Raw genomic sequence first — 16884 nt, 5'->3', positions numbered from 1 at the left:
TGGGAACTCTGCCTCCTGCACATTCGTAACTGGCTGTTCTGCTGGCTCCTGCAACCTCGTTAGGTACTCTTGGCCAAATCAGACAATACTTAATTGTCTGAGCTTCAGACTCCTCAGCTGTATGACTATAGGTTAAATGATTTTCTAGTATTCCTTGCATCTTTAAAATTATGATTCTATAATCTGTTGAGGTATAAATTCACATTCTTTATTTTAAACTCCAAATCAGTGCATGTGGCACTTCCCAGACACCCGCTGGACATCTTGATGTCACTCAACAGCCCCAGATTGTCCATTCCAGACTCCCAGTAACTATGCAGGGCTCGGGTGGGGAGGGGTGTCCATGCAGCTATGGTTGTACAGCTCAAAGACAGAAAAGCGTCCCTTCGAAACAATTCCTAAGACATGCTGCAAAAACAGATGAAATGACTGGAATCCACAACAGAAAAGTCTTATTCCTATTTCTAAGTCCAACTGGAACAAAGTTCCCCAAGTTAGAAGATTTTAGAAAGAAACAAAGGAGAAGACACGCTGGTCCTCAAAGTCCTCAGAAATTTCTACAGTTTAATCCATGAAAGGGAGTCAAGGCTAAGTGAATTAACACAGAGTTGCTTGTGGCTCTGAGGTGCTGGAAACAGACTGAGAGAAACTGGCAAAATATTTGCTACCAAGAACATTCAGTAGCGTACAACATCTTCAAATAGCTGCATCTTAAGTGCAGTGAGCATGTAGAAAAGCCTGGGCTCTAGACAGGCTGCCGAAGAAAAAGAATGCATCTAATAGTTCTTTTCTAACAAGCACTTAATGTGTATTCTATGAACCCTTAATTATTAACTACTTCTCCATTAAACTCTACCTGACAGTGACAGAACCCGCACATGTACAGACCTGCATGGGAAGGCCCAGACTTCATAATATAGCAAACTTAATAGCTACAGAAAAATTAGAGTAGAATTCCTAAGAAAGAACTGAATAAAATGAGATCTGCTGCAAGGAAAACATGGTCACATAACATATTTTGGTTTTTCATATTTCCAGGCTTATTAGTAAACGGGAACTTCAATTAGCACCAAGACAAAAGTACCTTAAGGAAAGTGAAAAAGACAAAACAAACAAGGGGGAAGAATAATATACATCAAGAGAAAAGATCTAAATACCTAATATATGAAGAGCTTCTAAAAATAAAGAAAATGTTTAATAATCCTATAGCAAAAATTGACTAGATATATAAAAAGTATACAGGAAAAAAGGATACCAATGGCTCTTACACAAGCAAAGTTCATCCGCAAAATAAGAGAAATACAAATTAAAACTATAGATATACCAGTTCTTACCTATCAGATTAGCAAAAATCCAAAAGTTTGACAATATACTATGCTGATAAAACTGTAAATAAATAAGCACTTTCATACACAGTTGGTGAGAATTTATAAGAAATCTGTCCTTTACTAGCAATTCTACTTCTAGGGATCTCTCCTAAAATACCCTAATAAAAATATAAAAAGACATACACATGTGCAAGACTATTCACTGCAGTAATTTGGGTAACAGCCAAAGACTGGAAATAACTCAAACGCCGGCCAGTAGAAGGCTGGTTGAATGAGCTATAATACAGCCCCACAGTGAGGCACCAGGCAGCTGCAAGTGCAGTAAAAAGTGTACAGTATGCTACCATTTACCTATAAAAAGGGGTGATAAAGCCACATGCGCGCGCGCGCACACATTCATTTATATTAAGAAACGATGTAAAGATAAACCAAAAACTCAAAACTAAGAGTGGTTAACGAAGCCCTGGCTGGTGGCTCGTCTGGCTGGCACGCCCCCCCCCCCCCACACACACCAAGACTGGCTCACTCGGAGGGCGGAGAGGGTTACAGCACTGACTGCAGCTAAATTTTCATGTATAGATTTGACTTCGTAATCACGTGAATGTTTTATATAAATACAAAGAAAAAGTAAATTTTAAAAGCAAAACTAATCCCTAAAATTCAAAAGTAAAATGAAACGAACCAAAACATATATATCCAGTTGGTGGCAGAGCCACAGAGTGGTAACTTTAAAGTATAGTAACCTCACTGGGTGTCTCTAGTAGAATAAACCATAAGGATAAATGGAACCTCAAAAAACCAAAATCTTAGCCCTGGCTGGGGTGTGGCTCAGTGGACTGAGTGCCAGCCTGTGAACCAAAGGGTCGCTGGTTCGATTCCCAGTCCTGGTACAAGCCTGGGTTGCAGGCCAGGTCCTCAGGAGGAGACATATGAGAGGCAACCACACATTGATATTTCTCTCCTCCTTCTCCCTCCCTTCCCCTCTCTAAAAATAAATAAATAAAGCCTTAAAAAAAAAAACAACCAAAATCTTGAATAATTTTCAGTAATTATATTGTTGCTGATTTTGGTACTGTATTCTGAGACTGTTGTGGGTATTTTGTAAATATTTTGTGTCACTGAAAACAAAGACTTTTGTCACCGTTTAAAGGATACCAAGATAAAATCAATGAAGTTAAAAATCTGTACTGTCAAATCTGATTTGCAATTATCAGTATGAATTTATAAGATATTTTATTAAAAACAAACCTATTGCCCTGCCTATCCACTGAATTAATGGATTCCTAAGCAACAATCATCAATGTCTGTTAATACTACTGTAGTAGTATTCAGCTGATGCAGAACTTTGTAATAGATGGGAATAGACATAAATACCTCAACCCTCTCTCTGATTACTATTCACATCAAAATAAAGAGAAACAACTAGATATTGTGTCCTCCTAAAAGTATTATTACCTAATAAGGATTGTTGCCAAAACAGCAACAAAATTAAACGTTTATCTAACCAAGTCTGTGGATCTGTTAGTTTATAGGGAAAAAAAGAGGGAGAGAAACATGTTAAATGACACAATGAAAATGTAATTAGCAAAATGCAAAGAAATTTTTTAAGTAGTCAATAAAAACTTATTCTGAAGTGGACCCAGATGCTGAATTTGGCAAACATACTTTAAAGTAGCTACATTAAATACGTTCACAGAACTAAAGGAAAATATAGTGATAATGAAAGAACAGATAGGAAATTTCAACAGAGACATGGAGTATAAAAAGAGCCAAATGGAGCCCTGATCAGTGTGGCTCAGCTGGTTGGAGCGTCATCCTATAACCAAGTTTCAGGTTCAATTCCTGGTCAGGGCACATGCCGAGGTTGTGAGTTTGATCCCTGGTCCGGGTGCCAACACCCAGACATAGCATGTATGAGAGACACCAATCAACACTTCTCCCTAGCACTGATGTTTCCGTTGCTTCCTTCCTCTGTCTCTAAAAGCAATGAAAAAAAATGTCCTTGAGTAAGGATTAAAATAATAAACAAATAAATAAATAAATAAATAAGTAATTTAAAAGAACCAAATGGAAAATCTAGAACTGAATAGTATGATAACTTAAATGATAAATTCCATGCAAGATTCACCAGATAGCCTTAAGAGGCAATAGGAGATAGTAAAAGCAAAAAAGGGGTGAACTAAAAGATAGATGAATAGAAATCACATAGTAAAAAAAAAAAAGAGAGAGAGAAGACTAAAAAAACATTAATAAAGCCCCATAAAATTACCTGCAGGATATCATCAAGAGAAGCAGTCTAATATACATGTAAATGGAGTCCCAGAGGAGAAAAGAAAGACACAATAAAAATCTGAAGAAATCAACTGTGGTTAAAAACTTCCTACACTTAGTCAAAAATATTAACTTACAGATCCAACAAGCTCAACAAACACCAAGAAGAACAACACAAAGAAAACCACACCTATGTACATCATAGCCAAACTTTTAAAAGCCGAAGATAGAAAATCTTGAAAGCAATGAGAAAAGCACTGTATCACATACAGGTGACAATGATGTACAAGCCGGCTCAGAAAATGGGGATGCCGCAAGACATTAGAACGACATATTCAAAGTGGCGAAAGAAAAACTAAGACCAAATCAAAACACTTTCACATAAACAAAAACAGAGAATACAATGCTATCAGACCTGCTCTGTAAGAAATGTTAAAGAAAGTACTTCAGACCTCTGAGAGAGAACACCGTATTTTAAGTCAGATATACAAAAAGGAATGAAGTGCGGCAGAAATAGCAATTATGTGGGTACACAGGAAAGACTGCATATCATAAACTAACCTGAGGGTTATGGGGGAGCAGTGCATTTGAAATAAGATTGGCGCTAGTATTGAAAACTGTTAGAGGTGGGTGATGGCACATAGAGATTTATTATATAAAAGTAGCAACAGAATATAGGTGTTTAAATATTCTCATAATCAAAAGAGGGGGAAAAACGAGAGTGGGCATCTGATCTTCATCTTGGTGGCCTGCCTGTTGCACCCAAAGAAGGTACTGCTCCTAATGGCAAACAGGGGCCACCCCACCCCTACCAACCTTTTAGCACCCCTTGCCTCACTGGACACGCTAGCCCAGCCCAGCCACCCCAGTGCCAGCACTACCAATTTTATCAGCAGAAACTAAGCAGCTTGGGCCCTAAGGCCCTTCTGTCTATTTGTGTCTACTCAAATCTAGTGCTGGAAAAGCTAGTTTACTTATTCGTAGAGAAATATGTGGGCTTTTGTTTTATTTTTGAGGGGGGAATTCAGATAAACTTATAAATGACAAAGAACATTCACGTGCCCAATAAAGTACCCACTTAACATTCACAAATACATCTCCTGTATCGCAGAATTCCACCTTATCTTTAAAATTTAACATTTAAATGTAGAATGCAGGAAACCTGCTATAGGACAGGCTGCCTAAAATCCAAAGATTCACTACGTGGTGGGAAATGGGAAACAGCCAGCCTTTTCAAGGTAAAAACCACAGTTTACATAGGCACCAGAAAGTGAACATTTGGTACATTACAGCAGCAGTTCCTAAAATCTCTGTGACCCAGAGCCACACGACAGCCAGTGCCTAAGGCACCACTTTCTCAGCAGCTTCTAAGCCTTACCTAATTCCCATTTCAACAGAAACAGCCGGGCTTATTTCTTAGCTAAGGGAGTAGAGCAATGGCAACAAGTCTGCTTTTTCACTTCTACACAGCTCTTTAGTGCCACTCCTGATGCTGCCAGATAATCCAGAGTCCTCCTCCTCTTTGCCTCTTTCCACGGAAAACCCTCCCCCCAACTCAATCATCCCATGGACACCCCCTTCGGCTCAATTAAAAGGGAAACATCGCCATGATGAAAACCTTTCCCTAGGTTCAGTGGCATAAGAAGGAGACACCTAGAGGCTCAATTTTTCAGTGGGTGTATTACAAAGTAATCTTCATTCTGTTTTCTACAAATACTCTTTGACTTTCACACAAGTAGAAAATCTGTACCAACGTGATCTACAGGTGGATCCTTCAATACAATCTAGATTACTCTGAATAATTTACAAGGTTTGTATGACCTATTTTGATATTTTCTTCCCACTGAAAATAGCTTAATGCTGAACAACAGCAAAACACAAAGAAACCTTAGTTTCCTTCATGATTCGGTTGAAATCCTACAGGACTGTAGGGCTGTCCTGCTTGCTGTAGGGTGTTGGCAAGGGAGAAGGGTACCACTGCTTGTTATAATCAAACACTGGCTTTGATAACAAAGTGATGTTAAAATAGGCTTCAACATGGAGCTTCTTACCAATAATCATTGTAGTGAATAGGTCTCTATATAAGAAATTAAACAGGAAAGGTTCATACCAGGCCTCAACTCCCACAATCGCAGTCACTATGTAGACAAAAGAAACAGTCTGGAAGGAAAATGCAGACAAAAGCAGACAAAGGCGTTAACAGCTGGAGAGACCAGGGAGTCGATAATGCTTTATGCAGCATTAAGTCTAGTCATACAGTTTTAGTAAAAGCAAGAAGTATGCTTAAATTTGATATTGTGGCAAGTCTTCTTGCCTTTAAAAAAAATTTTTTTTCAGCCAACAATGCCATAAAATAACTAACTTCTAGACAATGAAAGCAACTGGCCATCATTTGAAACACTTTAAGGCACCTCACCTCCTAAGTGGGGTGAGTCAGACACAAGATGACCCAATTTGCCCACCCAATCGCTTTCCTCATCAAAAACATTCCAACTTCCGATTGGTTACTGGAGCCTTAGGTGCAAATGGGCAAAATGGCAACACAAAAAGCGGTTTCCAAAGGCAGGGAGAGTTAACAGCAAGCCTATTAAGTAAGAGAAAACAATCTCACCACTCACTGAAAAGTTGGGGACAAGGACAAAAAGCCAACAATTATGTGCATATCTTTCTTTTACAAAATCAACAGTTAAAATGAAAGTCTATTAACATTAAGAAACCATTCATTTTGGGGTGTAATAATGGCATTGTGTTTATGCCTTTTAAAAAGAGCTCTTATCATTAACAGATATAGAGTAAAATATTTATGACATAATTTTAGGAATTTCCTTTAAAATAACTGGGCAGGGAGGGAGAGGGGAGAAAGGGTACACATGAAACTAGACTGGCCATGCACTGGTAACTGCTGAAGCTAAGTATCAGGTACACAAGGGTTCACTATACTATCCTCTCTACTTTTGTGCATGTTTAAAATTGTCCATAAGTAAGTAAAAATAATATTTCAATATAAGATTATTTTTCTTAAAGCACACATCAGTTCTAATAAAAAAACGTAAGGGCAATAGAGAAAAAAAATGACAAAAAACCTTCCCCCAAATTCATGCAATGTTGACAATTTAAGTTACAACACATACTTACCACCTGGCTAATGTCATATCCCCACGGCAGGAAGAGAACCCCTGTGTTATACTTTTCCCAGTGGGACAGGATAAAAGAGAACAAAACAACCCATAGCAGCAGATAAAGAACAAAAACACTGACACCAGATGATCCTCGTCCAAAGATGGAATACACAGTCACAACAAAGTAAACACATGACCAACTATCCAGGCCATGGTCAAAAAGCTCCCCTAAGGGGGTGCTGGAATTGGTTCTGCGGGCTTGCTTTCCATCCACACCATCTGCAAGAAAAATACAGTACCAAAGGTCAAATCTGCACCAGTATGCAAAAGGCTTCTTCAATAAACTGGAAAAAACAAACCAAAACAAATCAGCATATCACAGGAATGTTAATTAAAGTATATCTATCAGCCAGTACAATAAAAATCTAACCTTTAATTCCTAATATTTCAGAAATAAAATCAGTAATTTCTCTAAATTTAATCTAAAAAAAATTAAAATGTTACTTTACACTGAATGGTGTCAATTTTAGATCTAAGGAAGCAGCCTTTGAGTTGGACTCTGAATTTCTCCAAATTGGCCTAACAACTGAATCATTCTACAAGCCACACAGTCTCAAGCCTCCAGAGAACATTCACTAGTTATTCATTACATTTTATCTAAGCACTTCTTGCTTTAAGATCCAAAACCACTCTGAACTTCAGCTGTAACACCTATCCCATCTTGTTTGATATTGCAGCTCTACCACCTCCACAATTTTAAGTGCTTCCGGAAAAAGTTTTATACATAGTAAATAAGTTTCAGTAAATGTAAGAATTTGTTGAATCCATGCAATGCACTTTTCTCAATTTTGTAAAGATTACAAGAATGTTAGAATAAACTAATTTTGTGCCCTCAGAGTGTTTACAACTGATAAGAGAGAAAAAACACGGTAATTAAAGACAGCACATCACAAGCCACAGAGGAGTACAGAAAAGGGACAGGTTCTCTTCAGCCTAGGATAATCTAGAATGGCTTTGAAGACAAGATGAAATCGGAGTGGGGACATACAGCTTGAGTTGGATTTCAGTGGAGGAGAGATAAAGGAGTATGTCATTTCAAGAGGAGGGAGTGCTATCAGCAAAAACACTGAGATGGAAAAGCACGTGCCTGTTCAAAGCCAAGTAGTTTAGTTTGACGAGAAACTAGCATGTGCAGAGGGCAGTATAAAAGAGGCTAGAGAAGGAAGGTTTGAGTCAGTATAAAACTTTTAGGGAGTATAAGGAGCTAGTGAAAGTACGTAAGTAGGGGAGCGACAAGATGGAAATCGATGAAGTGGTTTGGGAAGATTCCCCTGACGTCAGTGTGAATGACAAGCTGGAAGAAAAACACTAATTAGCAAGCCAACATTGAGATGGAACTCGGGATGAATGAAAAGCTGGACTGGGTGAGATAGTAAGTAAGTAAAAACACAAGATGAAAGGTGAGGCCCAAGTACAAGAAGACCATCTCCAAAGTTTCCAGTCTGAGTAGCACCACAGTGGCAGTGTTGATAGAAATGAGGAAGTCAGCAGGAGGAGCAAGAATGACAGAAAAGATGCTGAGCACTGTTTTAGAGGCTGAAACTGAAGTGTTAGCAGGATATCCAAATGGTAAATGTCAAGCAATTCAACCCCAGGGTACCCACTGGTAACTAAGAAGATAAATAATAGCTAGCTCTAAACAAAGGAGTCATCTCAACAGTATTAAGAATCAGGACTACCAAAGGAATTAGGAGGGAAAAAAAAGTTAAGGATAAAGTATAGCAGAACACCTTCATTTACAGGCAGAAACAGAGGAACCTGAGGGAAGGAAATGAAGGCGGAAGTAGAAGGGGTAGGTAGGAGGGGCAGAGGAAGATGAAGCGGGAGATGGGGAGGAAAAGAGAGAGAGAATGGTAAAATTTAATTGAAAAGGAAAGTCTAAATTATAAAAATTTCTCCCCAAAAGAAACAGTTTTGTTAAGTAAGTGCATTAGAATTAGGCAGCTTTAAAGAAATTAGAAGTTCCTTGCAATTACTGTTTCTCGTCACAGTATAGTATTACCCTCGTGCCTAGCTCAGTTTGTGACAGAGAGGACTTTCAAAAATATGGTCAAGGGCCCTGGCTGGTGTGGCTCAGTGGACTGAGCACCAGCCTGACAACCAAGGGGTCACCAGTTTGATTCCCAGCCAGGGCACATGCCTGGGTAGCAGGCCAGGCCCCCAGTAGGGGGCATACGAGAGGCAACCACACACTGATTGATGTTTCTCTCCCTTTCTTTCTCCCTCCTTCCCCCTCTCTCTAAAAATAAATAAATAAAACATTTTTTTAAAAAATTGGTCAAGGAATATATAAAGGATGAAGGCCAAACTCCTGCCCAAAGGCTACAGATCCCTCTTATATAAGGTCTTTCTGCCCTTAAGTAGCTAAAATATTTCCTAAGTCTATTCTCATTATTTGCTGGCTTAATTTCCTATTTTCAGTGCAACTTCCATGCAGTTATAATAAATATTGAATTCATGAATTACATATTAATTAGGTCTTGTGCATCTTCTCACCGAACCCACAAGTCTGAGGTCTAGATATGGGTCGGAGCGGTGGTGTGTTATTTTTTTTAAAGAAAGGTCATTCAGGGAATATGCCATATACTATTAAAAACCGCAGTGAGACCTAGAGCAGCACCTTATGATTAAACACGTGAATAATTTCTGCAGCAAAATGTAAGCACAGTCACACGAGTATAAAGGCTGTAAACCACCTCAGGTGAATTCAAGATGGTTCTGCAACAAACTGTTCTTGTTAGGTCTGGATTTTTGCCAGAACTGTGGACCTGAAACAGGCAGATGACACAGTGTATCACAAGGCTCTTCGGAAACGCTAAATGTTAAAAGGCAGAGCCCACAGGCTACCCTAACCTTTCCCCTACTCCTCCTGCTCCTTGGCAACCAAATAGTTTTAAAACCTTCTCATCTTTAATAACAAATGCACAAAAGTCTCTACCTAAGTATGTAACTAAGCTTTTTCTCTAATTCTTATAGACTTCATTGCAGTGCTGGCCGTCCACCATGTCAGCATTTAATCGTGCAGCAGATCATACTGGTTTTTATGAGTGTAAGTCATTTTTATCTGAAGAGATCTAAGCAACTTGAACTCAGAGCCTGCTAGTTCACATGCATTTAAAAACTATATCCTGAGTGCCTATGTTCTAAACACTGGGTACAGAGCAGTGACTAAAACAAAGTACCACCCTCAAGAAACTTACATTTGAAAGCAGACAGACAACAAATAGGTAGCAAGTAAATGAATACTAGGTCATATGGTTTTAAGTGCTATGAGAAAAATAAAGAAGGAAAGGATGCAAAGAGAATGCAGGACAGGTCATTCAGATATTTCAGTTGAAAACACTCCTGGCAGAACAGACAGCATGGCCTAGTACAGTTGACTTCCCTAACCACTCCCTCCACCAAATAAGAACTGATCTCTTCCTTATTTGTTCTCCACCATGCTCTGTACAGTATCTCAGTGTTCTGCAATTATTTGGTATGTCAGCACTGCTTCCCAAACTTAGGGCAAAAATTATGTCTTATTCCATAAGCTGGCAAATATTTTTTGTAAAATACTTACAAAAGAGGCAGAAAGGAAATAAATAGCTTAGACATTCTGGGCCATATGATCTCTGCTGGCAACTACTCAACCCCATCTTCCTTTCATGGAAGCAGCCACAGGCAATATGTAAAGGAAGGAGCACTGCTGTGTTCCAACCAAAGTTTACTTACAATAGACAACGTGCCAGTTTGACCCACGAGTGCTAGTTTGCCAACTCCAATCTTACCCTTTAAGTCCTTACCAATGAGTGACAATATTTTTCATAGAGAAGTTTGAAAATATATTTATCAAATTGAATGGAATTTAATAATCCCTAGTTAAAACGAATGAAGCATAGGAGAAAATACTTAATTCAGTGGACAGCTATCCTTGCTGACAGATTCGATTCACCAGCCATTGACTAGAGTATTTGCCAGTTTCTTACCTAAAGTGTAGGCTACGAAGTTGAGGATGCCCACAACAATCCAAACCCAATCGGGTACATGCTTGTGACCTGGTGCTACAAAGGAAAACAACTCTGAGTTTAATGCAGTCTCAGTACAGTCAGTCTTACTGGAGTATATACTGCCAGTGGGGAAAAGTTCCTATTTACTAAACAGAAGTTACAGTACTTTACATTTTATTATGATTACTTTCTTACCCTCACCTGAGGACACTTTTTCATTGCTTTCTAGAACAAGTGGAAGGGAGAGAGAGAAACATGGATGAGAGAGAGAAGCACCTATCAGCTGCCTCCTGTACATGCCCAGACAGGGGAGTGAACCCACACAGCCTAGGAATGTGCCCCGACCAGAAATCAAACCCACAACCTTTCAGTTATGGGACGATGCTCCGACCAACTGAGCCACACCAGGCAGGTCACTTTGCAATACATTTTAAATGCAGAACCAGATAAATGTTAAAATATATCAGTAAACTCTGAAAAAAAAAAAAGGTAACTGTCCAACCCCTCACAAACAATAGACATTTATTTTGAGCTTTAATCATAATTCAGGACTGATTAACTCATCTTTACTTAAAAATTACTTATGTAGAATGAAAAATAATGCTTTTGGAGTTTAAGAAAATGCTTGCATTTAATCTGATTCTCACTATTTATAGTTATACTACAAACATGCACTAAGGCTTCAACCTACACTCTCTTACTGCATTAATTAGCTAAATTAAAGACCTTCAGATCTGGGTACAGACAAATTACCTCACCAGTGTGATTCTGGCATCAGAATCACAATGAAATGTTTGGACCTCACTTTTCCTCAAGACAGAACAACTAAGAACCAGGAGGTCTGTCTCTGGACGAGTAGCTCAGTTGGTTGGAGCACCGTCCCACACGCTAAGGTTGCGGGTTCCATCCCCGGTCAGGGCACATACAAGAATCAACCAATAAATGCATAAATAAGCAGAACAACAAAAACCAATTGTTTCTCTCTTCCCTCCCCCACCCTGCAACAGCCCTTCCTCTCTCTTTAAAAGAGCAATTAAAAAAAAAAAAAAGGACCAGAAGTCCTAGTCTGGGTTCCACTCCTGGCTCTAAAACCAACGAGCACTGTGACCTGAATGTCACTGAACGTCTCCTGCCTTCCATTTCCCAAATACACTGGGACTAGATGGTTGAGTTGGCCCTTCAAGTTCTATGATTTGAGAAAATATATTTATATAATATTTACATATTTTTAGTCTCTTAATAACTAAGTAAATATTCTTAATTAGAGAAAACAATATTTCTAGTTAGGAAGTACACTTTTGAGGCTGTCCTGAGGATTAAAATACAAAATTTTAAGAACACATTATCAAAACCATGCTTGATGAAATTTATTCTTCCCTATTATTCACATGGTACTTTATGATCGTCACATGGTACTTTATTACTTCCCTATTATTCGCAATGTACAGAAGCTGTGAGTAAAAGTTTCAGTTGATAAAATTAGGTATGTATAGTTAGAATTCTATAATAGAAAAACTCCTAAGTGTTTAAAACTCCAATTTTTCCTACAAAAATAATGTAGGATTCCAGTGATTGAAACCAGAACACGGATGAATTATAACACTAAAACTCCTGACTACATCACTTATAAGTATTCTTATTAGAAAATATACTCTCTAACTAGAATGCAAAAAATACTCACCTACCTCCATCTTTCTAGTTCTCCAAACCCCATCAACTAGATGAAAAGGTAAAAATAAACCCTGTCTCCCACTATCCGCCCCCATCCTAAACACACTCCATACTCCCTCCTGTCGCCTGGGGCAGGTACTATCGACAGAAATTGGTGTGAAAGAAGACACTGGAGTCCCAGGTGGGGACCGGCTGAAAGTGGTGATTTTTTCCAGTCTTCCTCACTGAGGATCCAGACTTCTGTCAATAAATACTTCAACATCTAAGAATCTAGAACTGGGAATCACTAGAAGTAAGAATAGTGAGCAGAGGGAAAGAGACATTACATTCCCTTTAGAAAATGGGATTTTGCACCCATAACTAGAAAAAAGGAAGGAGTATTTCAGGATTTAGTAGGTACGGTGGGCTCTATTTGTACCCATCCATTTTCAGGCAGTTTTACAGTCCTGATCCTCCATCTTATAAATCCAGTTATTCTTTATTCACCAAAACCTTATGCTTTTGGACACCACATCTAAATTAAATACCCAGTTAGTTTCTAGAACTTAATTGAAACATATATACAGATTGTGAAACCATGTCTTAGCTTTTATACTGTCATTATACCCAAAACTCTTCAGAAATAAGCATCCCAATAAAACCAGAAAATAACCATATCATTTTTCTCTATTTAGACGATTTAAATTTTACATTAAAAGTAATAATCGGGGAGGGGTGGGGGGAAAAGGCAGAAAACTATACATAAACAACAATAAAAATGTTAAACATTTAGAAAAAAAATTTTTTTAAAGAAAAAAAAGTAATAACCTTACCTGAAGCATAAAAGTCAGGGTCGAAGTACGCCATAAGCAGGAAGTTGAACACAACCAGCAGAAAGCCAGAAAAGGTTATCAGGTTTGGAGCCAGCCAAGTAGGAAATACCTGTTGTTTTCCCAAAATAATCACAACATAGTTAAAGTAGAGAAATATCTCTCTCCACACATACAACAACATCAGATTCACATGATAATAAAAGCTATAATTTAAAATGTCATCTACAGGAGTTATTTATATTAAAATGTATACCATAATCTCCAGCTGACAGGAAAAAACACTTCTTTCCATTGTTTTAGATAATTCTATAATCAGCAAACTTTTACAATCATAATATTACACTTATTTTACAAAAATTTTACAAAATTATAAATTCCAGAGTATAAACTAAGATCTCAAACAATGACATAAATCAAAACATAGGTGGGGCCAAAAAACAGAGTTAATTTACAAAAAACCGTGTATTTACTCTTACATGTTTGAACTTCAGTCACCTTCAAAGTCCTCTCCATCTGATGCAATACACCTATCGAGACTTTTTTTGACCACTCAAAACAGTTTTTGAACTCATTGATTTTGATGCCTTTTTAGTGCTTCTGCAGTTTTTGTTTCACAGTGACAAAACGTTTCCCCGTGAGGACTTTTTACATTTAGGGAAACAAAAAAAAAAAAAGTCACTGGGGAGAGATCGGGTGCATAGAGAGGGTAGGGCACAGGGTTCAGGCCATTTTTGGTCAAAAACTGCTGAACACTCAGCGCGATGTGGGCAGGTGCACTTGTAAATCTCCCATCATGAAATGGGCAAATGCGTTGAAAGAGTCTTCAAAAAAAATTCACTGAAGCTGAACACAGCCTCTCACAAACCAGCGGGTGCACTGATACAGACGGGTTCCTAGAACACTCAGCTAGTGGGGGAAGTCTACTACAAGGGGCTGCCCTCCAGATGATAATTCCGGGGCTTTTTTGGGGGGTCCCCCTTTGTATGTGACTAAGGGAAATGAGATGGGAGGGGTAGTCTTTCTAGATATCTCATTAGGCTGAATGTTACTTCTCTAACATTCCACAAAACAGTTTAAAATATTTAAAACTTTCTAAAACATAAGTGCATGCCTATTAATCACCTTACCTTTACTACAGTGTTCCAAAATGGATGCATGACATACAGAGAAAGTGGGTTGGAATCCACAGCACTGTACTGTTAAGAAATGAAAGAAAATATTCAGAGTTAATTCTTATATACTAGCAAACAGAACAATTCCTTAGCTGAAAATAATGGTACAGAAGTAACTTGGGGAATATGTCTATTTACATGATGTCATCATCTGAGTAAGGAAACTGGAGGAGCAATATAAATGAGGCAAAAACTGTCAAGCATACCCAGATATTTTTTTACTCAACCTTCATATTATCATGTTTCAGTAGAAAAATCTATAGGATCAGTAAAGTGTACACTATGTGCATTCAAACATCACCATACAACTCCTCAACCTTCTTCACCCCTCTCAACTTACAGGAATCTAGTTGTTTCACCACTTGATACCGTCACTACTGCACTTACTAGCTGTGTGACCTTGAATAAGTTATTTAACCTCTCTGCTTAATTTTTTCATCTGTAAGATGAGGATGATAGCCTTTGCCTCAAAGGGTTGCCATAAGAAATTAGGGAAGTAAATATAATAATGCACATGAGGCACTTAGAATAGTACCTGGCCCCAGTAAGTGTTATATATATAAGCATTAGATATTATTATTATTATTATTAAATGTGTTTGTGACAGACTACATAAATAAGCAAAGGAAGATAATAACAGGTTCCTGGTTATTTTCCAGAATTCTCTTGTAGCCAAGTTTATTCCCCAATTATTGAGCTACTTAGTAAAAAATTCAAAGAAAATTTTAACAATATCTGTATATAAATATGTAAAACTTCAAGAGTGATATATGACTTATTCATCAGACACACACACATGACAGTACTCCACTAGCTGTGGGAAGGGACAATTCCCATCCTTAAGAAGTGGGAATATTACCTGACTCGTCCAGCCAACATTTAAGCAACATCATACTAGCCAAATGTTTGAAAAAAGTTTGACTGTGTTTTGTACTTATGCTTGGTATGCATATAAAGAAAATAGTAAGCATTTGAGTATCTAACTTTTTCTTTTATTTTAATTGTTGTTCAAGTACAGTTTTCTGCCTTTTACTCCCATTTATTTTTTTAATCATAAAGACCAAAATTACTTCCTGAATGTTTTATGAATATTCAGGGAATATTTTCTCATAGGTGCCTCAAGACTTAAAAGTATGATGGAACAGCCCTGGCTGGTGTGTCTCAGTGGATTGAGTGCTGGCCTGAGAACCAAAAGGTCACCAGTTCAATACCCAGTCAGGGCACATGCCTGGGTTGTGGGCCAGGTGTCCAGTTGGGGGGTGTGCCAGAGGCAACCGACTGATGTACATCTCACACATCAATGTTTCTCTAACTCTTTTCCTCTAAAAATAAATAAATATTTTTTTAAGTATGACGGAACAAAAAAGTACTTAAAAATACTGCAAGCAAAGAGAGTTGAATGTTTATTCAACAGACTCCATGCCTGAGTGCCTCCATTTCTCCATCCTATTCGGACTGAAATGGGGTAACTCGGACAAAAGATCTGAGATAAACTGTGGGAAGAAAATGGGGGTGAGGCCTTTGCTGGTGTCACTCAGTGGACTGAGTGCCAGCCAGCAAACCAAATGGTCACTGGTTCAATTCCCAGTCAGGGCACATGCCTGGGTTGCAGGCCAGGTACCCAGTAGATGGCATGTGAGAGGCAACCACACATTGATGTTTCCTTCTTCCCTCCCTTCCTTTGTCTCTAAAAGTAAGCAAATAAAACCTTAAAAAAAAAAAAAAGAAAAGAAAAGAAAATCGGGATGGAGAAGACAGTTTGCCTCTGCTGGCCAGAGCTAGAAGCTATGGTGTTGCCTCCAGATTCTCAGCAAGAGCCTACTTAATTTGAGTATTATACTGTTCCTATCAAAATCAACTTTTACTTCATGGTTCTCTACTATCTACAAAGCTTTCCACATAGTAAATACCACTACATCTGAACTCCTGCAGAATGAAGGAGCTCTCAACTGACACAACGTTTGAACAGAACCAGTATGAACCCTTAAGGCCTGCCAATGACAGGGTGGGAAGGCCCTGGCCTCCTCACTTCACAGAAGTCTGCACCCAGACCCACGTGATGTAGCCAGCAGGTCAGATAAACTGGAAAACCACACATTTCAAGTCCACCACCTATGGCAAAGCACAAAAGTTGTAATGAACCCAAATCAGAACAATAGCTAATCACAAAATAGCTAATACGATACACAAACTACAATGCTCTTAATTCAAATGTTTGCTGAATGAGTCTCATTCAACAGCTTTCCATAATTTGAATTAGATCTAAAAGAAGGTCCTTAACTGATGGTATTTTGATTTGAAAAGCTCTTTTTAAATTCTGAAATTTTAACTCTAAATCTATATTTCAGGAGACCAGTAGAATTATAAAAAGAATGTTAAGAACTAAATATGAGGTCTGTTTGTCAAAATGACTCTTTTACATTTCGTAATAAGATGATGAACTCAAGTACAGCACGAAAGAT

At 38.2% G+C, this 16884-nt stretch overlaps 1 protein-coding gene across 1 annotated transcript in view; it reads right to left on the bottom strand.

The window, feature by feature from the left end:
- The window catches only part of SELENOI (selenoprotein I), a 42864-nt gene that overhangs the window by 11005 nt on the left and 14975 nt on the right, over window positions 1-16884 (bottom strand). The window contains exons 2-6 of the mRNA XM_037146711.2: window positions 14378-14446; window positions 13251-13359; window positions 10747-10821; window positions 6735-6997; window positions 5651-5759 (exon numbers count right to left, since the gene is read on the bottom strand). Coding sequence (XP_037002606.2) covers window positions 5651-5759; window positions 6735-6997; window positions 10747-10821; window positions 13251-13359; window positions 14378-14446 — 625 coding nt within the window. The remainder of the gene's footprint in view (window positions 1-5650; window positions 5760-6734; window positions 6998-10746; window positions 10822-13250; window positions 13360-14377; window positions 14447-16884) is intronic.

This window comes from Artibeus jamaicensis, unplaced genomic scaffold (assembly GCF_021234435.1).
Source record: "Artibeus jamaicensis isolate MK-2021 breed Jamaican fruit bat unplaced genomic scaffold, CSHL_Jam_final contig_465, whole genome shotgun sequence".
In the NCBI taxonomy this organism is placed as follows: Eukaryota; Metazoa; Chordata; class Mammalia; order Chiroptera; family Phyllostomidae; genus Artibeus; species Artibeus jamaicensis.
This window is presented reverse-complemented; position numbering and strand designations above follow the sequence as displayed.